The sequence below is a fragment of the Aphanomyces astaci genome, assembly GCF_000520075.1.
Source record: "Aphanomyces astaci strain APO3 unplaced genomic scaffold supercont1.1, whole genome shotgun sequence".
Classification (NCBI taxonomy): domain Eukaryota; phylum Oomycota; class Saprolegniomycetes; order Saprolegniales; family Verrucalvaceae; genus Aphanomyces; species Aphanomyces astaci.
Genome location: NW_009798264.1, coordinates 39,772 through 58,484, shown reverse-complemented (window position 1 = coordinate 58,484; position 18,713 = coordinate 39,772). Strand labels below are relative to the sequence as shown.

At 53.3% G+C, this 18,713-nt stretch overlaps 9 protein-coding genes across 17 annotated transcripts; 4 read left to right on the top strand and 5 right to left on the bottom strand.

Moving 5' to 3' along the window:
* Window positions 1-1,003: 1,003 nt before the first annotated feature.
* H257_00027 (hypothetical protein) lies at window positions 1,004-1,360 on the bottom strand (the record flags this gene model as incomplete). Its single annotated transcript, XM_009822501.1, has 1 exon — window positions 1,004-1,360. The coding sequence occupies one exon, from the start codon at window positions 1,358-1,360 to the stop codon at window positions 1,004-1,006; it is 357 nt and encodes a 118-aa protein (XP_009820803.1).
* Window positions 1,361-1,547: 187 nt separating this feature from the next.
* On the top strand, window positions 1,548-1,929 carry H257_00026 (hypothetical protein; the record flags this gene model as incomplete). Its single annotated transcript, XM_009822500.1, has 1 exon — window positions 1,548-1,929. The coding sequence occupies exon 1, from the start codon at window positions 1,687-1,689 to the stop codon at window positions 1,927-1,929; it is 243 nt and encodes an 80-aa protein (XP_009820802.1). The 5' UTR covers window positions 1,548-1,686.
* Window positions 1,930-1,951: 22 nt separating this feature from the next.
* On the top strand, window positions 1,952-3,047 carry H257_00025 (hypothetical protein). Its single transcript, XM_009822499.1, has one exon. The coding sequence runs from the start codon at window positions 2,093-2,095 to the stop codon at window positions 2,966-2,968; it is 876 nt and encodes a 291-aa protein (XP_009820801.1). The 5' UTR covers window positions 1,952-2,092; the 3' UTR covers window positions 2,969-3,047.
* Window positions 3,048-3,091: 44 nt separating this feature from the next.
* H257_00024 (hypothetical protein) lies at window positions 3,092-4,581 on the bottom strand. Its single transcript, XM_009822498.1, has one exon. The coding sequence runs from the start codon at window positions 4,550-4,552 to the stop codon at window positions 3,206-3,208; it is 1,347 nt and encodes a 448-aa protein (XP_009820800.1). The 5' UTR covers window positions 4,553-4,581; the 3' UTR covers window positions 3,092-3,205.
* Window positions 4,582-5,087: 506 nt separating this feature from the next.
* H257_00023 lies at window positions 5,088-6,515 on the bottom strand. 2 transcript variants are annotated; one of them, XM_009822496.1, is made up of 4 exons: window positions 5,950-6,515; window positions 5,688-5,897; window positions 5,411-5,637; window positions 5,088-5,353 (listed from the first exon to the last, which is right to left on the bottom strand). In XM_009822496.1, the coding sequence occupies exons 1-4, from the start codon at window positions 6,508-6,510 to the stop codon at window positions 5,146-5,148; spliced, it is 1,206 nt and encodes a 401-aa protein (XP_009820798.1). In that variant the 5' UTR covers window positions 6,511-6,515; the 3' UTR covers window positions 5,088-5,145. The 2 variants fall into 2 exon arrangements, with proteins under 2 accessions (XP_009820798.1, XP_009820799.1); XM_009822497.1 differs by having other exon boundaries at window positions 5,088-5,637.
* A 102-nt stretch (window positions 6,516-6,617) lies between these two features.
* H257_00022 lies at window positions 6,618-7,946 on the top strand. 2 transcript variants are annotated; one of them, XM_009822494.1, is made up of 4 exons: window positions 6,618-6,701; window positions 6,762-6,840; window positions 6,889-7,294; window positions 7,339-7,946. In XM_009822494.1, the coding sequence occupies exons 1-4, from the start codon at window positions 6,641-6,643 to the stop codon at window positions 7,810-7,812; spliced, it is 1,020 nt and encodes a 339-aa protein (XP_009820796.1). In that variant the 5' UTR covers window positions 6,618-6,640; the 3' UTR covers window positions 7,813-7,946. The 2 variants fall into 2 exon arrangements, with proteins under 2 accessions (XP_009820796.1, XP_009820797.1); XM_009822495.1 differs by having other exon boundaries at window positions 6,762-7,294.
* A 532-nt stretch (window positions 7,947-8,478) lies between these two features.
* On the bottom strand, window positions 8,479-10,149 carry H257_00021 (hypothetical protein). Of its 5 annotated transcripts, XM_009822491.1 has the most exons (6): window positions 9,747-10,149; window positions 9,629-9,688; window positions 9,400-9,581; window positions 9,227-9,327; window positions 8,917-9,163; window positions 8,479-8,867 (listed from the first exon to the last, which is right to left on the bottom strand). In XM_009822491.1, the coding sequence occupies exons 1-6, from the start codon at window positions 10,071-10,073 to the stop codon at window positions 8,654-8,656; spliced, it is 1,131 nt and encodes a 376-aa protein (XP_009820793.1). In that variant the 5' UTR covers window positions 10,074-10,149; the 3' UTR covers window positions 8,479-8,653. The 5 variants fall into 5 exon arrangements, with proteins under 5 accessions (XP_009820793.1, XP_009820791.1, XP_009820792.1 ...); XM_009822489.1 differs by having other exon boundaries at window positions 9,227-9,581; XM_009822490.1 differs by having other exon boundaries at window positions 8,917-9,327.
* Window positions 10,150-10,275: 126 nt separating this feature from the next.
* Window positions 10,276-11,588, top strand: H257_00020 (hypothetical protein). Its single transcript, XM_009822488.1, has one exon. It carries the CDS (start codon window positions 10,293-10,295, stop codon window positions 11,412-11,414), a length of 1,122 nt encoding a protein of 373 aa, XP_009820790.1. The 5' UTR covers window positions 10,276-10,292; the 3' UTR covers window positions 11,415-11,588.
* H257_00019 (hypothetical protein) lies at window positions 11,576-18,401 on the bottom strand. 3 transcript variants are annotated; one of them, XM_009822485.1, is made up of 13 exons: window positions 18,134-18,401; window positions 17,935-18,064; window positions 17,803-17,853; window positions 16,979-17,741; window positions 16,544-16,607; window positions 15,742-16,497; window positions 15,583-15,682; window positions 15,008-15,210; window positions 14,811-14,938; window positions 13,085-14,735; window positions 12,498-12,683; window positions 11,965-12,408; window positions 11,576-11,900 (listed from the first exon to the last, which is right to left on the bottom strand). In XM_009822485.1, exons 1-13 carry the CDS (start codon window positions 18,259-18,261, stop codon window positions 11,627-11,629), a joined length of 4,878 nt encoding a protein of 1,625 aa, XP_009820787.1. In that variant the 5' UTR covers window positions 18,262-18,401; the 3' UTR covers window positions 11,576-11,626. The 3 variants fall into 3 exon arrangements, with proteins under 3 accessions (XP_009820787.1, XP_009820788.1, XP_009820789.1); XM_009822486.1 differs by lacking the exons at window positions 11,576-11,900; window positions 11,965-12,408 and having other exon boundaries at window positions 12,448-12,683; XM_009822487.1 differs by lacking the exons at window positions 11,576-11,900; window positions 11,965-12,408; window positions 12,498-12,683 and having other exon boundaries at window positions 13,052-14,735.
* Between the last annotated feature and the right edge of the window lie 312 nt (window positions 18,402-18,713).

Genomic DNA, 18,713 nt, shown 5'->3' with positions numbered 1-18,713 from the left:
TTGTCTAGGAGTCCTCGTACACGGCGGCTGCCCACGAGACGGACGACAAGAAGCCAGATTTCTGGGGCAATGTCCTCAACCCGTCGAGTTGGCCGCACACTTCCCCCATCCAACTTACCATATGTGATGCACAGTTCATGCGTTTGAAACATGTCAACGTGTTTATTATGCCGGCAAGATGGCTGCCACGGAATCGAAGGGCGAATACATGCAACGTCGTTTTGAGAAAGCCCGTGCATTGGATGGCCTTGCCTTGGTCAATAGATTTAGTATTACTACATATTAATACTACGTAGTAGTTCCTTTGCGTTGTAACCTAGCAACAGCTGACGTAATGTGTACTTGATCGTAAAGGTCAATAGTTAATTGCGATTGTTTGGATTGGTCGGACGTGTAACGGATACAGCGCTACTCAATCATGAACCTAGAATTTGTATCTTAACGTTAGAACCCCAACTGTGGAGGGATTTGCACGCATTTGAATTATCCACGTCGTTGAGTGTGTTGTTATTGGTTGATTTCGTAACGGACGAATTACATAAGCCAATCATCGCATCGCACCTTGATTTCGATTCACAGTCAGCTCATCCACACGTCTTTTGTATGATCCAAGTAAGGCCTTTGCAGAAATCAACTCACGCAGATGAACCACTGACATACTCCATTTGCATTTCTAAAAAAAAGTCGCTTGGAAGCAGCAGTCGCTTGGAAGCAGCAGCCACAGAACACACGAAGTGTACCAGTACTACCGGTTTAGTAGGATATTTTCTGGACTATCGAAGTACAAGGAGCATTCAATTCCTAGACCTAGTAGTGCAGGAAATTGTTAGTCGATAAGATAGTCTTGGAATGAGGACTGTCGCCTGCCACCTGCTTTGCAATCCCGCGATCAACAGCATGTTGGGGTACCAAGCTTCCTTGAAACGGTCCATGAACGATTCCAACTCAACGTTATATGACTTGGTACGTCTATCTCCAAGGAAAACAATCCGCCTTTGGTCATTTACAACAGCAGCAACACGACGCGAAAAGCCACCCCGATCTCGACGACGGCGAGCGTATAGCCAGTGGTCCAGGGGGGGTTCTCGTCTTTGGAGGTCGTAGGTCGTACGGCGTTCTGCAGCGTGGTCGTCAGAGTGCTCGGGACTCCGAACGACGAGAATGGTAAGGCGGTCGAAGCTGTCGAGGCCGTCCGTAGCAGCAACTTAGCGGACGGCGCGCTGGCAGTGGTTGGTTTCCGTAGGAACGACGGATTTGTGGGAGCACGAGGAGCTACCACGTGGGAGGTCAACACCACCGAAGCCAACGGCGATGGCCATTGCAGCAGTCGACTCGCCGTCATTTTGTACTTGTCAGTCATGCTGACATTCGTACTACCGCGCTATAAACGATGACGGGCACAGCAGCGGGCATCAGAGGGAGCGGGGCCAACTCCAGTAAAATCGCCTGGCTGCCGTGTGTCGTTCGCATCGTTCTCCGCTGTTGTTAACACATCAATAATACCACAATGACATCTGCATCAAGTCCTCAGTGTGTTGGTCGTCCGGAAAGTACTATAAGATGGCGGCTAAATTTACATTTTCAACATCCACATGCTATCTCGACGAAGGATCGTTCTAGCGTACACGCGTCAAGATGCTGGTGCTGTGAAAGACAGTCGAGTTCTCACAAACCAACGAGCAAAGCATGCGACGACTGAACACGTCGTTGGATGTGTTCCTTGGGCTTGTGCTCAGCCACGGCCAAGTGGAGCGGCATCCCATGGCACGCATCGTGGGCATGATGGAATCGTCCGACCCAGTCCAACGTGATGATCAAGCAGCCTCCTGCCATGTGTATTCGCTTCGAGAGGAGATTGTCACCTCTCAATCATCTTTGAATCCACGGTATGACGTGATGGCTATTGAAGTCTATGCCACGGTGGCATAGACTTCAATAGCATTGCCACCATGTTTCCACAAGCAAGACACGAAGCCCAGCATCCTATAGCAGCATCCACGTCGGTCATCCAGCCTTCAAACGTCGCTAATCAAGTCGACACCGGAGTCGAAGGTGATGTCATCCTCTTCGAGGGCGACTTGCGGTTGAACCGATGCAGCTATTCATCAGTAGATGCCATTCCAATCGAGCAATTGAGTACCCATGCTGTCCTGGCTTCGATCTATCACGTGCAAGTGGTGGCAAACTTTCAGCAGCTGACGATTCGAGAGGTGGACACTTCCCACGACGACGAGTTTGTTGCGACGATGGCCGCCGCAACGTTGCACCTGTCGTCGTCGTCATCGCTGCTTCAGCTCAGCCAGAGGTCGATCCACCAACTTCTAGACACGTATGTGGTGTGCCACCACCCTCTAAACGACCCCAAGTGCCCCCATCGCCAACTAAAACGGTGTGGTATTATTACAGCGGCTACCAACCCCCTCCGGCTCCCAAATCACTACCCACGCCACCACAGCCCATTCCTGGCCTGTGTGAGAAGGGGGCGCGGCGGCTGCAGAACGTCGTCCGTCGTATTGAGACGTTCCTAAAGCCACGCTCCGGTCTCAAGCCATCCACCGATGACTCGCACGCTGGCGACTTCCTCGACGACCTCCTTCCATTCCTTGGACAAGTGATCCGCCAGTGCAATCACCGAGTGACGATACTCGCCAATGAATCGTCGTCAAAGGAGAATAGTAGTTTGAGCAGTCTCAACCTTCGCCTGGCGGGGCAACGGCGCTGCCACGGGGTTCGAAACGACGTGGTCGAGTACATCAAGCGCGTTCAGCTGAGTCGAACAAGGGATTCCACCTCGTGTTCGGGGCATGTGTTGGACAGGTTGAACCAAGCTCTGGTGGAGAGCTGCACCTTTGCGATGTTGGAGCATTGGGACGTCCTAATCCGGCGCTGGACTGTCCAATGCGACGTGGGGAAATGGAACTCCCACCTCGGCCTACATCCAACACACCAACGGCCGACGGTTTCGTGAGGCATCCCATCACTACAGTAGTGAAGTAGTAGTTTTGTATTATCATCCATCAATTGCAACAATATATATATATACCAACCCAATATATATATATATATATATATATATATTGGGTTGGACTCGTCGAACGGACAGTCAACATTGGAACGCACTTGAAAGTCGTGAACGAGTAGTAGTATATCGGCAAAACCTCTAAAACACCTAACGACACCGACGAGTAGTACTATAGTAGTGATTCTACAACCCAATGTCGAGCCAGTGGTTGCTACCGAGCACAAAGCCAAACGTCGAGCCGAGCGCTAGGCCAAGGAAGAGACTGAGCACCATGAGCGAGCCCGCCGCCTCGCGGTCCTCCTGCGCGACGAGGCGGGGGGCCAGCCCCATAGTGATGGTACTGAACATGCCGGCGGTGAAGCCCAGCAGCACGTTCAGGCCAAGTGCCCAGTACAACCCGACCACGGGAACCCCCTCGAACGCGTAGAGGGGGCTCGAGGCTGTGCCCAGGAGCAGCAGCGGCAGCAACAGCCACCGAAGGAGCGACAGCACAAAACACGATCGGAGAGTGAGCATGGTGTACACGGCCTTGGTGCACACGATCCGTCCAAGAAAGTCGCCGACGTTGTAGGCGCCGATGATGCCCGGGGAGCAGAACCACGCGGCGGGTACGGACGCCGAATCTAGCACGTGCAGGCTGGACGCGCAGCCGACGCCCGGAAAGAGCGCGAGGGAGCAGAAGAAGATCATAAACTGCGCCACCATGGGCAGAACGATCGTCTGGGACACGCGCCAGTACTTGGCCCACAAGTCGGGGAGCGACGGGTGGCCGTACTTGGAGTGGTCGTCGTCCGCTCGGTCGAGCAGGTACTTGACGCAGGGCAGAGCCTCCAAGTTGTGGAAGACCACAAGAGCCACGACGCATACCACGAGAAGCAGGCCCATGAAGAGGTAGAAGGACAGCGTGACGCTGGTGCGGCTCTCGTCCAGGTCGAACCCCCCGACAAACACGCGGATGAGTGTGCTTAGCGCGATGTTGATCACGCCGGCGGCGACGTTGCCGATCTGCACGGCGTGCGTCGAGTCTTCGTCGGGGAAGAGCGCCGCGATGAGGTAAAAGGCCGGCTCCACGACCGAGTGCGCGATGCCCACGACGGCAAAGCTGGCCAGCACCGCGTACGCCGCGACCGTGTTGTCGAGCGTGAGAAAGTCCTGGGCGATGATGACGGTGGCTGCCAGTGCGAAGAGAAAGTACCCGATCGACACGCGGTACTTGTAGCTCAGGCGGATGTGGAACCCCGCCTGTAGCACGTGTCCAATCACCAACGGCCACGTGAGCAGCGGCGTGGTGAGGAAGTCAAAGTTCACAGACGGAAAGGCCTTCTTGTAGTAGTCCTGCGCCGACAAGCACGAGAAGTACGCCCACATGACGGACGCTTCCAGCACGATGAGCGACCCCGTGATGAACACCTTGTGCTGCTTGATCTCGTCCAGCACGGTCAGCGGGATCCCATTCAACCCCAACACGTCCACGGTCTCCTCTTGCGCTTGGATGGCCTCATACTTGACAGACGGTGGCTTGATCGACATGGCTACTGCAGTCCGTCCTTGATGAGACGAATGCGGTAGTGAAGCTATCGTGAGTTTAACGCAAGAATGTAGCTAGTAGTACTATGTGGTGGTTGGTGCCAAAATGTAAGCTATTAATACTATCCCTTTGCTAATAGTAGTAGTACTAGAACTACGGTACTACTAATACCATAGTACTATTAATACAATAAGTGGTTGCTATAAAACCTATAAAACGTAGTAAAACGCATTTGAATAAAACTCATAAGTACCATCTGATAATCAACACCAACTTGACACACAAGTCCCAAGGTGAGAGATACTAGTACACTGTATGTACTACTCCTTGTACTACGTCGATTTGGTCATATTTGTGTAATACGTACTGTAGTACTAAGTACTTAGTACCTACAAGTACTACAGTACTACGCAGTAGAAGAAACTACTACTGTACTATTAATATTAATACTAGTACTACAGAGTACTTGACCACAATAATGCCATTATTGAACGAGCTCAACTATATACAGTACACATATCACTGGAACTGGTGCCCCGCTGGTAGTATACTGTATTTACTGACAGGAACAACGGTATACATACATTTTGTGGTATTAGGCGGACATGAACTTGTGCAGAAGGTACCGCGACACGTGTTCTTCGGCAAGGACGTTGAGGCGGCAGTAGAGGTGCGCGAACGGTTCGTTCATGTCCCTCGTCGTCTTCTTGGGCAGCGTCTGGACGAACGGCCGCGAGTAAATCACCGTGCGCAGGACCGTGCGGATGTTGCCGTCCGCGTCACATTCCGTGCGAAACATGACACTAATAGATCGATCCAGTAGTAGGTAGTACTAGTAGTACTAGTACAGTTATCCAAACCTGCCGATTTCTTCGCGCCGAATGGTCGTGGTGGACGTCGGGTGGTAGTCGGGGACGGACGCGGGAAAAAGGTCGTCCTGGTCGATCGACTCCCACGTGAAGATGGTGTAATTCGGGTCACTCGACCGCGTGACCACGTCCAGTGACTCAAGTTGCACGTCCGGCATGTTGGGGACCGCGTACGTCACGCGCTCGTAGTGCGCGTTCGCGTTGACTTGGAGCAGGCGCTAATTGATTGCGTCATCACCCAACGATTACGTCATCATGTCATAGATACCTTTCGGCGGCACAATCCAGCGTTCGTCACGACGTCGTCGTCGCCAAAGCCCCAGAACACGGCCCAGAACACATCCGACACGGTTTTGTGGTCAAAGTTGGTGATTTCGCACACGCGGCAGAACTTGATGCTGACGTTCTCACCCATGCTCGTCATGCGCACGTCCACATACGGCGGAAACGACGGGATCGCATGCGTGTCTTCCAAGATCTACGCTCCACGAGCTCATTTTAATAGGAAGATAAGGACAAGACGGACGTACTTGAGTGTACATGCGCGACGGCGCGGGCTTAGCGATGGCCAGAAGACTCGCGTGGCGCTCGGCAGGGTCAGCGTACAAGTGATGGTACGGATGGTACACGTTGGGACCGGGACCAGTGTCGGTTTGGAGCGGAGCATTCAGCCACAGACCCCGCAGCGAAGCCTGCACGCCAAAGTCTTCGAGCTCGTCGGACGTGTCCAGGGACGGGATGCTTCCAGGCATGCCGTCCGGAGGTGGACGTCGGCAGTTCCGACGGCAAGACGATAGCGCCGCCGTGAGCTCCTGGACTTGAGCCCGCAACTCGTGGAGCTCAGCTTTCTGCCGCACGCGGTGCTTTCGCGCAGATTTGGCGATTTGGGCTCGTCGACGGGTCTTCTTGTCCTCTGAATTCAACGCCGCAGATTTGTCATTGTCGTCGTCGTCCTTGTCATTCTCGAGGTCACTGGACCACACGGAAGAGCCCTCAACCTCCGCTGTCGGGCCTCCGGCGCCACTGTCATTAGTTGCCTTCATGCTGCGCTGCGACATCCCGTGTACAGTGTACCTTCTTCGAGAAGACATCGGACTGTGTGTAAACAGCACTATCCCATTGGTAGATAAATGTTAGGTATATATCAAATCAAAAGCTGTTAAAATGGGTTTATCAGCCAATGAAAACCGATTGCTGGAATTTTCAAGTTTGCCAGGAACGATGAGCGGCGGTGGAGCAGGCAAGGGCCGCACAACGACGGCGAAGGAGCGCAGTGTCTTTGGTGCGTTCATGGGATATCCAGCATCATCGCATCTCATTATGCTGCATGTGGTTTGTCTAGTCGGAAACATTCCTTACGACGTCTCGGAAGAGACGCTGAAGAACATATTTTCTGCGGTGGGACCGGTGGTGAATTTCCGGTGCGTGGAGGCGCTTGCTTGGGTCGACTGACTCTGACGCGTGCGTAGGCTGGTGACAGACAGGGATTCTGGCAAGCCCAAGGGGTATGGTTTCTGTGAATATGCCGACGGCGCGACCGCGTTGAGCGCTATGCGCAACCTTAACGGCACAGAAGTGAACGGCCGGAATTTACGCGTCGATTTTGCGGATGGTGGCGAAACACAAAAATCTGACAGAGGGGACAGGACGGCGGGAGTCAGCGGGGAAGCTCTCATCAAGAGCATCGAGAGCGCCGTCGCGTCCCAGAGCCGCCTCGCGCTGTACGACATGCTGTCGGCGTTCCAAGAGTTCGCCCGCGCTTCTCCAGATGCCACAAAGCATCTTCTTGGAGCCAACCCCGTGCTCGTTCATGCTCTCATCGAGTGTTTCAAGAAACTGAACATTTCCATGACGTCGTTGCCCCCTGTGCTCAAGGTACACAACATACATTCTCATGTGGTGTTCATCCCATTCGGTAGACGCCGCTAATCCAACAGTACCCCGGCACTAGTCACAGCAGTAACCCCCCAAGAGGTGGAGGGGGTTCGCGACTGCCCCCGCCGCCGCTGTCGGGTGGAATTCTTGGCTTTGCCCCACCCCCGCTTCAACACCAACACCAGCAGCCGCCGCCGTCATCTGGCCATACCAACATGATGATGTCGAGCTCGCCCATGCATGCTCCTCCTCCTCCTGTGGGCCGATCGGTGGCGCGGGACCCGCGAGCCCAGCGACGAGACCCGCGACTGGCGGCAAAGCGAGAGGGCGGCGCACCCATGGGGACGGACACCAAGCGGTTCAAGCAGGAGCCAATGCAGCAGCAGCAGCCCCCGGACAGCGTCGTGGCCGACATGGCGCGAGGCATGACGGCGGATAAACTGTCGCTGCTCCCTCCCAACGAACGACACATGTTGATTGCGTTCATGGAGCAAAATGGCATCCCGTACTCGTCATAAACACTGTCCAAGATATTTTCACACTAAATAACGTTGTTAAATGCCATTGGCTACTCCAAGCCGTTTTCGTGGGTTTTGATTGGCTAGAAAGGAGCATTCCCCAACAAAGCAAAAGCAGAAAATAACATTTCGTGTATCATCTATTTCATACTCAGTGATTAGCGATAGCTAACCACTAGCGATGCAGTTAACCCCCGAGATTTAGCATCGTATGTACACACTGTACTCCGGGGGTTGGACAGTTGTCCCAGGTTACAGGGCTACCGGAGAAAAGATGTATCCGGATGTAATATTTCCAGATTTCGGGTCAAAACAACAGTGACCTGTTTTGATGAGGGAATTATTCTTGATCGGGTAATGGTGAAGTAACGTAGATGGCCAGTTTAAGGTGCACTCATTGGCCAATGGAATTGTTTCATGTTTCGAATAGCCAATCCAATCACGAGAAAATAAGAATAACCAGCATACATATTTTAAGCTTAAACCGTGCACTATCATCAACCGTCCCAATTATTTTGCTTGATGGAAATCGAAGTAAATGAACGTTAACAGCTGAAGTCAATTCAAGCCAATTAAATAATCAGAAGAATGGCCAACCTTTCGGCTTCATGCAGCACTATTCAGAATTGAAATCCCGGTCCTGAGAGACGCATAAGATGCATTGTACGACGACGTCTCTTTAAATTGGCATCTTCGTTTTAAAAAAAGTAGGAAACTGTACTTGGAACCAAAATTGATCATTTGCTAAAAATATCTACTTGGAACAGGCCCCGAGTATCACGTTCAACGAATACTGATACAAACAAGCACGATTCATCGCTCGTGACCTTGCTTGACAGTTTCAATCGTTTCGAGGCGAGTGGAGGGGCCGCGATGGCCACAGGTGGCTGTATATCACCCATGCCACCGACGCGTGCAGCCCTGCCGCCAGTACTAGCACTGCAACAAAGTGGCTTTCGCGCGGCAGGCTGCATGTGGCCAAGTGCAGGCCCACGGACGATGGGTCGTCCTTACTGGCCGTGGGCAAGGTGTCGAGGACCGTCAAGATGGCGAACCTACCATGCCGAAGTAGTAATACTAGCTCCATGGACAGGAACACGGTACGATGGATCTGGTCGCATGCCCCAGGAAAAGGTCGGGATTGTGTATTCTTGGACGGGATGGGGTTGATAGTGCACCCGGTGGGCATGGGCACACGTGGCGTGGCTGTGGCCAGACAGCACCAGCACCGGCCGAATCGTTGCCAGCAGCCTCTCGGACAGAGCTTTAGACAGCACGTGGTGGCGCTCCGTGTACTTGAACGACGGCGCTTCGTACGTGATGTGGCCAGACTCGGCTGCTCGCTGGGCTCCTACGCGTGATTTCATAAATATTATCTGTGTTTTGCAGATCCAATCGATATATATATATGTACCGCAGGCCAGATCGTCGGGACGGTACAGTGGCAAGTGGGTCAGCAGCACCAGTGGGGGGAAGCCAGTGCTGCGGCGCTTCTCTTCGACACTGTCTAAGAACCTGCGGGAAGACACGATCAATGGACATGGAGAGACTTCATATGGACAAAGCAAATATGGCGGGTGGTCGTACGCCATGGCGTCGTGGTGCACTTGCTGGTCCAGCACGTCGGATTCCAAGGCCATCGTGTTCAGCTGCAGGAAGAGCACGTTGTTAACATTCACGACGCGATTGGCCGGTCCAAATTCTCGCTCGTGGCGACCGACCAGCGGCGCCGTCAACCCAGGACCAAACGCAGCATCGTGGTTGCCAAGCTACCGTCGAGTGTCATCAATGCAAAAGAACTTGGGATGACACTCACCAAATGAAGGCTTTGCGCCACGTTCGGGTCGAAGATTTCTCGAAACCGAGCAATGTACTCCTACAGCCCCATGGATGATGGGCGACGAAAGTGCGGGAGAGGACTGATTCGGTGGTACCTTGTGCACAACGTTGTTCGTGGCGGCAGTGCCTTCGTCGAATTGGTCACCGAGGAACACGATTAAGTCTGGTCTCCTCCTGGACACGATCGTCGTGAAGGACAGCCATGCTTGCCAGTCCACCCACAGCCGTTCCACCGTCGATCGCTTTCGGTGGCCCAGCATGTGTGCATCACTGACGACGACGACTCGCGTGCCGCCACCCTCCATCGCTTGCGACCCGCATGAATGTACGATGTATTGATAGTACAGCGTCGAACACAGCCACAACGTCACGCCACTCGACACCGCCGCCGCCGCGACAAACAAAGCGGCCCGCCACTTCATTGACACCCTGTTGAACAACTATCCGGATAGCTCGGTTGCGGCCTCTAGTACTACTATAATAGTCGACGAGATTGTGTTGTCAATCAATACTACTATTAGTAGTACTAGCCAAAAGGTGAGTTTGTTTGACTTGCCCAGAGAATTGGTGAGTCCGTTGGAGGAAAGATTTGTGTGTGGGGATGTCTTCTCGACGGTTCATTTTGCAATCTCCTCGCCGAAATGAAGATCGCCGTGTGTGCTTTGGGATGGCTGGCCGCGTCTGTGGCGGCGGTGACCTTTCGCGTTCCCGTGACAAAGCTGGACGATGCGCAGTTCGTCGAGGGGTACCTGAAGGGTCAACGACTCAAGGCCCCTCGTGTGTGGGACCCCACGGGCCTGACGTTGGAGGACCACGGCAGTGTCGTGATTGAGGACTTTGGCAACGCGCAATACTTTGGCGAGATCTCCTTGGGCACCCCTGGACAAAAGTTCAACGTGGTGTTCGACACAGGGTCGAGCAATCTGTGGGTCCCCAACAGATTGTTTGGCACGCATCACGTGTACAACCACAAGGAATCGTCGACGTACAAGCCCAACGGCACGACGTTCCACATCCAGTATGGAAGTGGGCCGGTGTCGGGCTTTCTGTCGCAGGACACGCTCCAGTTTGGCGGGTTGACCCTCACGGACCAGTTCTTTGCCGAAATCAACGTGACTAAGGGACTCGGGCCCATGTACTACCTCGGCCATTTCGACGGCATCTTCGGGCTCGCGTTCGACTCGATCTCCGTGGGCCACGTCAAGACACCGTTCCACCGGCTGCTGGACACGCTGGACAAGCCCGTGTTTGCGTTCTACTTGGGCGACAACCAGCCGGGCGAACTCACGTTTGGCGAGCTCGACCCCAAGCATTACAAGGGCGACATCACGTACGTCAAGCTGTCCAGTGCTACGTACTGGCAGATCCCGGTCGACAGCATCAAGGTGGGCGGCAGCGAAGTGTCTGGCCCGACGCAAGCGATCGTGGACTCGGGTACGTCGCTGCTGGCGGGGCCCAAGGCGCTGGTCAAGTCGCTAGCCAAGCAAGCGGGCGCCCATCCATTCATCATGGGCGAGTACTTGATTCAGTGCGACTCGCCTGGCCCGGCCATCAGCTTCACGCTGGGCGGCAACGTGTACACGCTGACCAAGCAGGACTATATCATCCGCAGCGGTCCCATCTGCCTCTTTGCGTTTGTCGGGCTCGACATCCCCAGCGGACCGCTTTGGATCCTCGGCGATGTGTTCATGCGCAAGCATTACACCGTCTTTGAATGGAACACCAACGGCACGTCTCGCGTAGGGTTTGCAGACGTCGCATAACGAAATAGCAAGCAGCATCACAAGTTGTTGATACTAACTACTATAGTAATGACTGAACTCTGACTTTACTCTTAGTTACTGGAACATGCCAACGTGACGAAACGAGTAAGGTTACTAGTTAGCGGAGATTCTATAGAAAGTATGTAAACAAGTAACAGTGGTTGAAGAGGTAAATAGCACGTGTTTGTTATACATATATATATACTTCTGTATCACCGTTGGTAGTGAAACTTGAGGGCGAGGTTGAAATTGGACACGGCTGCGTCTGGCAGCACGAGGAAGTGGGAGATTTCTTCGGCCTCTGCTTGGAGTGCGACGAGATCGCAACTGGGCGCCTTCATGTTCATGGTCTTGACTTGGGTCACCCACGTCACCGCCCGCGCCAGCTTGCGTTCAATCTCGCGGTAAAACCGGTCCAGTTCTGGTGTCGGAAACTCGAGCTTGTGGAGCGCCACGTCGTTTAGCAACACCACCAGCTGGGAATACCTACATATGCATCACATACATAAACTTCATTTTCATCTTGATGGTCGTGGGGGTTGGTGGCTACCGTGGGGCTGGCGTCGAGCAAAAGATCAGGCGACACGCGTGCAAGAACCACTGCAGAGGAAGCAGCTTGTGCTTGGCAGGGTCGAGAAGTACGAGCGACTCGACGCGGCGGACGGCGGCGACTTTGTCGTCCAGTTCCTGTGCCAATGTGTCCATGCGGTGCGCAATCGTGGCCAGCGCGCACCGGTCGAGAAAAGACTGTTCAAACGCTGTCACATCTGCGATAACGTCGAGCCCGTGGGCCACGAGGGCCTTCAACTCGTCCAGCCCAGGCACGTGGATCTGGAGAGACTCACCGCGCGCAATGTGCGCCCGAACTTGCTTCCAGTTCGGGCGCGCGGGATGCCGGGGCGGGATGTGTTGGCGGATGGCACATGCGTTGCACCTGTACGCTTCCAGAGAGCTCAACACGGCCGGCGACAGCCCAATGCACTTGGCATGGTACCTACATATATATATATATATATATATATATATATATGTAAGATACACACGTGAACCCCAGTGGTGATCAAATCGACTAGTTAGTCGCACCACTCGTCGCAGAAGTCGCAGCAAATCATGGGAATGTTGTCCACGGGCGTGCGGCACAAGCAGTACACGGCCTCGGTGGGATTGTCGACGACTACGCCGCCAGTGTACGGCTTACGGCGCGACGAGCAGCACGTTTTGCATAGAAATGACGTCGACACCACATCCCCAATGCAGCGGCGGTGAAATCTACCCAACATACAAATACATAGTATCATTGTAACCATCAAAAGGGAAACAACTATATACGATACGTAATATATACGATACGATATATATATATGTATAGTGTCAAGTCGATTCGAAATTGGAGTGGGGGGGTAATGCTCTCAATCAAATCGGCAAACAATCGATATACGACCAATCAAAACCCAGATCACAATCAAGTAGCCAATCAAATCAACCACTCTTTTTTACCAATTCAACATCAAATTCGTGTGTGGCGTGAATTAGTGTGACACTGGAAGACGATTTTACCATAATACAAAAATCAGTACAAAGAATCCATTTACAGGCACACTAAAGTCCAACTTTTTGGGGTAAAAGGACAATAATATATATATATATAAATATATATATATCAATCGTACAATGTGGTGCACCCCGTGCATCGCAACACTGGCACGTGTTCGTGATACGTTTGTTCGCAGATGCAAATCAGGGATGACGTGATTTCGTCCTCGACGGCGTTCCGCTCTAGCGTCTCTTGGAGAGAGTGGACGGCGCTGCCTTCCCACTTGAAGAGGCTGTTGGTTCGGGCGATCCATCGGTTGCCATCTTGGATGCGTCCGTGCAGCTGCCGCCGGAGCAGCGACGACATGGGGACGTCAGTCGAGTCGGCTTGGGCTTCCAACGCTAGAGCGTCGGTCCATCCGAGTTTGGGTTTCGCCAGCGCCTTGGTCGCCTTCTCGGTCCAGAGCTTGGCTTGTTTCCACTTGCTCAACAGGTGCACCACTTCCTGGGGGAACGCCGGCAACCGCACCAGGCGCTGCAGCAGCCGCTCCATCTCCTCCACACTTTTTGGGTTGTTGGCAGTCGTTACGTGCCATTTGAGCCCTTCGTCAATGCACGCCTGTCGCAAATGCGCTACGCGGTCGAGAAGCCGCACGGTCTTGACGGGGCAGCTGCTCCAAACGAGGTCAATGTCGGCCAGTGTGGGGTAGAGGGTCGTGGCGGTCGAAAGCACCGCCGACGAGTTGGCCATCGCCTTCGTGACGAGGGCATTAGCGGCGCGCAGCCAGTTGACGTAGGCCAAATCGGTTTGCAGCGCGGCTGTTTCTGGAATGGTCACGGGCCTGAGGTTGGCCAGGAGGGTTTCGATGGTTTGGGCAAACACGTCGAATTCGGCGGCTTCTCGTTGCAATGCTTCCATCGAATTCCCATCATCGTCGTCGTCTGCATCGCCACCTTGTTCGTTGTCGGCCTTCAACAGCTTCATCTCGTGGACGACCAACTGCGCTTGCTCTTGCAACGTTCGGGTGGTTTCCATGAGCGTCGAGATCTGGTGGACTTGCGGCATCGTGTACTTGAACGACGCGGCCTCGCGGGCCAACTCGTCGAGCTCTTTGAGCGTCGTGCCAGTTTCGAGACACCGCTTGGCGTGCCTTTGCCATTTGTGGAGTGCTAGCATGACCAGCTTTTCTTGATAAAGGCGGCGAATGGGCACGTCCACGTGTTGGGCGATCAGCTGGTCCCCTTGGGCGACGGCGAGCGTCAGGTCGTCCAGGGTCACGGCGCCGTCCACACGGGCCTCCCACGCCTGCGCGTCCTGGAACTTGCGTTCGAGGGTGTCGATGTACTGGCTCAGCACGGTCGTGTCGACATGGTGTAGCCAAATACCGTTCGCTTTGGCGTCACATTTGCACTGCGAGTTGAAATGGTCAGCGCACCCGATCGCCCGGCACTTGAAGCACACGACCGCGGCCACGTAGCAGTACTGCTGGCACTGCGAGCACCGCAACCCGTCGTGTTTGCCCGAGCGGCCCGCCCATAGCACTTGGCGCGCCGCGCGCGAGTTGGACGCCATCATCTTGCCGCCCATCTTGTCTGAGCGCATCATTTTCGACGGACGCGGCGGCGGGTCGTCCTCGTCTTCGTCGGCCGCCGTCGCCAGTCGGATCCGCGCCGACGCGCGGGAAAACGTCGACCGCCCATGCGATTCCAAGTACCCGTCCATAGCTTCCGACTTGGTGATGCCATACTGGCGCACAGCGTCCCAGAAGGCTACCGTTTCGTCCCGCACTAGAAAACCAAAATAAATGGTTAGTTCAATATATATATATAAATGCCATCAATCAAGGAGTAGGATGTACGTACGCGTTTTGAGGCTGGGCAAGAGGTAGCTTCTGACGCTGTCCGAGTCCAATGCGTTCGTGCCCTCGAGCGACGCCAGCGTGACTGTCACGAGCAACGCATCATGGGAAAACACTGGGACTTTCGAAAATCTACCCAAATATATATATATATATATATATCAGTCAAGCAATATATACACAGATCGTGTGATGGTCTACTTTTTGTAGTTTTGCACGGCCGTGTGGCCCCACGCGATCCAGTCGGGCGTGGCAAAGTTGACGGCTTCGGCCAGATTGAACCCATTGTTGAACCCGCCGTGATATGAAGACGGGTACGTGATGATAAACTCGTTCGGGTTGTGCGTCGCTCGGTACACGGGCACGCCATGCTTTTGCAGCGTTTGGGGGGAAAACATTGTCACCTGGACACAGTAAACAACTCGACTAGTTAGTAACCAACTCGACTAGTAGTCGATTCGAAATTGGAGGTGGGGGTTGGATGCTGCACTCAATCGAGTGTAAGAGGAGTAGAATAACCAAATATATTGGCAGACAATCGATATATACGACCAATCAAAACCCAGATCACTGAAATAATAAGTAGCCAATCAAACCCACTCTTCTTTACAATTGAGTGACTTGAATTAGTGTGACACACTGGACGATTTTATCATACTAAAGTCAGTACAACGAATCGATATATCGATAGATTTGGCAAAGAATCCGCACACAAAAGTCCAACATTTTTGTGGGTAAAAAGGCAATATATATATATATATATATATATATCGCACCAATTGCATGTGCAGATCAGGCTGGGACCCAAACAAACCCGGCGTCAACTTGCGCATGACCGACTCCATCTTCGCCGCCGCGTGTCCAGGGACGCCATACCTACACATAGGTGTAGTCAATATATATATATATATATATATATATATATATAAACGTACCACGTCTTGGGGGCGCCGCGGTGCAGGTACGAGATGCTGTAAAAGTTGTGGTCTTCGACGTGCCAGCAAAACGTGGAGAAGCACATGCCAACATACATCCACGGCACCATCACTCCTTTGATGTCTTCGTTCAAGTACTGGAGCATCGATCCGTTGAGTTTGGGCAGATTATTCAAATTCCATGGACTCGTGGCGTATTTGTGCACTTGATTCACCGTTTGCATGTCCAAATCTTCGGCTAGCACTCGCTTGAGCGCGAGGTCTGTCGGGTCCAGCAGATGCGGCGACTCGTGCACGGCGTTGAAGCGGTCGACGAGGCGGTTTCGGAGCTTATTGACCTTCGACAGCGTCGGAAATCCGCTGCCCATCGCCCCCGTGTCCACATCGCTGCCGTATTCCACTTGGATCTTCTTGTCGGGATTGGTCACCACGCGCCAGTACTCGGCTTCGAGCTGCTGGACCGACGGCGGCGTCGCAAAGTACGCAAGCTGCCATGCGTCCGCTTTGGCTTTGAACGATGCGAGCGTGTGTTCTGCGCCTGTTTCAAACCCGAATTTCTCGGGTTTCTGCGCCACTTGCTCGGCAATGCACACCTCGCAGTACCAGTCGCCCGGGGGCACACTAGCGATCGGACGCGATAGGCAAAACGTGTGATACCCGCCGCTGCACCCGCTGCAGCGCAGCATCTGGCTATCGCAGTCCCCTCGCAAACAATACTGGCAAATCCGACTGTTCAACGCCAACTGCGCCGAGTCACTATGGCCACTTCAGTCATAACCAAGCAAATCACCGAGCACAGTACCTCGAGCTGCCGTTGGCTAGAATCAGTTGCATCGTGCCATACGACAACGTGTCTCGCACACCCTCTAGGTACATATGCACAAGGGAATGAATAAATATATATATATATATATATATATATATATGGACAAGCAAGCAGTCGATGGTTATTTATATATATATATATATTGTCATATCCGTTTCACTTTTTGGACTTTTGAGTAGCATCGAATGCATTTACTACCAAATGTATTTGAAACTGTCTTAGCCAATCCAAATGCACGAACGATAAAAATTTCAACCAATCATCGTTTCGTATGGTATAGGGAAAACGTGCATCTTCTTTATTGGCTCAAATCAATTCGTCCACATGTCAGCAAAAAGCACATTACTGCTTGTATAGACGAAGTACACGAAGATTTCTTAGCGTATTCCAGTGCATACATTGTTATAGTACCTGGATACTCCACGACCACCATCGGTTTCTTTCCCGGCAGCACGCGCTTCACTTCCCCGAGCACGGCCGTGCCAGCGACGATGCATCGGTAGAACTTTTGGCCCACGCGCACACTCGGAGGAGGCAGCCGACAGGTTCGTAGGGGGTCCACTGCCAACGCAGACGTTTCCAGCAGGGTAGGGTCCACGGGCACTTGGGCGTCGGCGCCGAGCAGTCGCATGGCCAAGCTGTCGGCTTTCCGAGGTCGGCCGCGGCCTCGCTTGATGAAGCCGGGGAAGACGGTGGGGGTCGTCAAGTCGCCGTCGGCAGTGGTCGGAGGAGGGGGGGGCGTACTGGGGACACGGGGAGCGATAGCGCGCACTGCTGCGTCTGCCTTTCGAGGACGGCCGCGGCCTCGTTTTACGGGGGCCGCCAGCAGGTCTGGCAGGGATGGTTTGGTTGCGTCGGGGGTTCCAGTGTCCGTACGTGGAAGTGGCGTGGGGTCGGCTTTGGTAGGTTCGATTTTAGTCGATTTGGTCGCTTCAAACAATTCCAAGGGAAGCAAGTACGTGGCATACAGCGCGCGCACGTCGTCGTCGATGGTGGGGGCCGCGGGCGCCAAGTCTGTCACTTCGCTGAGGGTCTGCACGACGCGGGACCACGCAGACGCTTTCTCCACTACATCAAAGCCGCCCATGTCACACACGAGTTTGTACAAAGTGCTGAGATTCGCGCCCAGTCCGTCCAGCACTGGTGTCTGCTCCATGGGGGTTCCATTGCGATACTAGGGAAACATTTGTATGAATGAACGATCCTTGTTGGTCGTGGTGTCATCATGGACGTACGAGGAAGAGACGTAACTTCTCCATAAATGTAGATTCTTGTCGTGCGTTGCCCTGTACATTCGAGTGTCGCAGCATGAGTATCTCCAACCACCGCCGCATTTTCATGTGCTCATGACATATGTATATATGTACCTCGATGTAGTTCAACGGTTGCAGCCGCGTGCGGAACTTGAATTTCTTCTCATTGACGGCAAAGGGCGGCCGCCATCCCGGAGGCGGAACGACCTTGCAGATGCCCGTAGCCGACGCTTCCGCGCGGATACTACCGTAGGAAGGTAAATATTAAATATGACAGGTTTCACTTGGCACTCGAAATAGCACGTTTGTATACCTGGCGATGTACTGCAGTGGGTTTAAAAACTCGTCCGGGGTAGGGTAAAAGGTTTTGCAGGGCGGGCAAACATACCCATCTTCCGCCGCCTGCCGCGCCATTTTTTCGTAATCTGACATGGCGTCCATGGGGTGCGGCGTGGGTGGACTGCGTTGAGATGGATGGAGCGACGTGGGATTTGTTCCTGGGGCTTCTTATGCTTGTAGCGCTCGGTACAATTCGTCGACAAGTCCGCGACCAGCAGTGCCACCAGCGTTTTCGCTTTGTGTGGAAATGGAAAAACGTGGTTGCAACCAGCCAATGGCATCTCGCCGATATAAATTCGGCTATAAATGAAAAATGTGGTATAAATAACGGGATGGAGGGGCACTGGAAGCGTGTGTCCGTGTGTAAGGACCGCCATGGACAGAACGCGGTGGACGACGGAGGAAGTGTGGTGACATGCGCGCATCATACGACCCGAATGTTGTTACCTACGCGCTTAGAAGTGGCCGCAATCGAACGACGTACATGGTTAAATGAATCATTTTTAAAATATTAAATGACATGTATCTTTCTCACGTATTTACGACAAAAAAGT

Excerpts from the sequence above, each read along its gene's own strand:
- H257_00025 (XM_009822499.1), top strand. The coding sequence starts at position 2,093 with ATGCAGCTATTCATCAGTAGATGCCATTCCAATCGAGCAATTGAGTAC.
- H257_00024 (XM_009822498.1), bottom strand. The coding sequence starts at position 4,552 with ATGTCGATCAAGCCACCGTCTGTCAAGTATGAGGCCATCCAAGCGCAA.
- H257_00023 (XM_009822496.1), bottom strand. The coding sequence starts at position 6,510 with ATGTCTTCTCGAAGAAGGTACACTGTACACGGGATGTCGCAGCGCAGC. Across the intron at positions 5,898-5,949 it reads CGTCGCGCATGTACACTCAA|ATCTTGGAAGACACGCATGC; the intron begins GTACGTCCGTCT and ends CGTGGAGCGTAG. Across the intron at positions 5,354-5,410 it reads CGGCGCGAAGAAATCGGCAG|TGTCATGTTTCGCACGGAAT; the intron begins GTTTGGATAACT and ends TCGATCTATTAG.
- H257_00022 (XM_009822494.1), top strand. The coding sequence starts at position 6,641 with ATGAGCGGCGGTGGAGCAGGCAAGGGCCGCACAACGACGGCGAAGGAG. Across the intron at positions 6,702-6,761 it reads GAAGGAGCGCAGTGTCTTTG|TCGGAAACATTCCTTACGAC; the intron begins GTGCGTTCATGG and ends TGGTTTGTCTAG. Across the intron at positions 7,295-7,338 it reads CGTTGCCCCCTGTGCTCAAG|ACGCCGCTAATCCAACAGTA; the intron begins GTACACAACATA and ends CCCATTCGGTAG.
- H257_00021 (XM_009822489.1), bottom strand. The coding sequence starts at position 10,073 with ATGAAGTGGCGGGCCGCTTTGTTTGTCGCGGCGGCGGCGGTGTCGAGT. Across the intron at positions 9,582-9,628 it reads TGGCGCAAAGCCTTCATTTG|CTTGGCAACCACGATGCTGC; the intron begins GTGAGTGTCATC and ends ACTCGACGGTAG. Across the intron at positions 8,868-8,916 it reads GGCATGCGACCAGATCCATC|GTTCGCCATCTTGACGGTCC; the intron begins GTACCGTGTTCC and ends TCGGCATGGTAG.
- H257_00020 (XM_009822488.1), top strand. The coding sequence starts at position 10,293 with ATGAAGATCGCCGTGTGTGCTTTGGGATGGCTGGCCGCGTCTGTGGCG.
- H257_00019 (XM_009822485.1), bottom strand. The coding sequence starts at position 18,261 with ATGGACGCCATGTCAGATTACGAAAAAATGGCGCGGCAGGCGGCGGAA. Across the intron at positions 16,498-16,543 it reads CTAGCCAACGGCAGCTCGAG|TGACTCGGCGCAGTTGGCGT; the intron begins GTACTGTGCTCG and ends AAGTGGCCATAG. Across the intron at positions 12,409-12,497 it reads TGCGACTTCTGCGACGAGTG|GTACCATGCCAAGTGCATTG; the intron begins GTGCGACTAACT and ends ATATATATGTAG.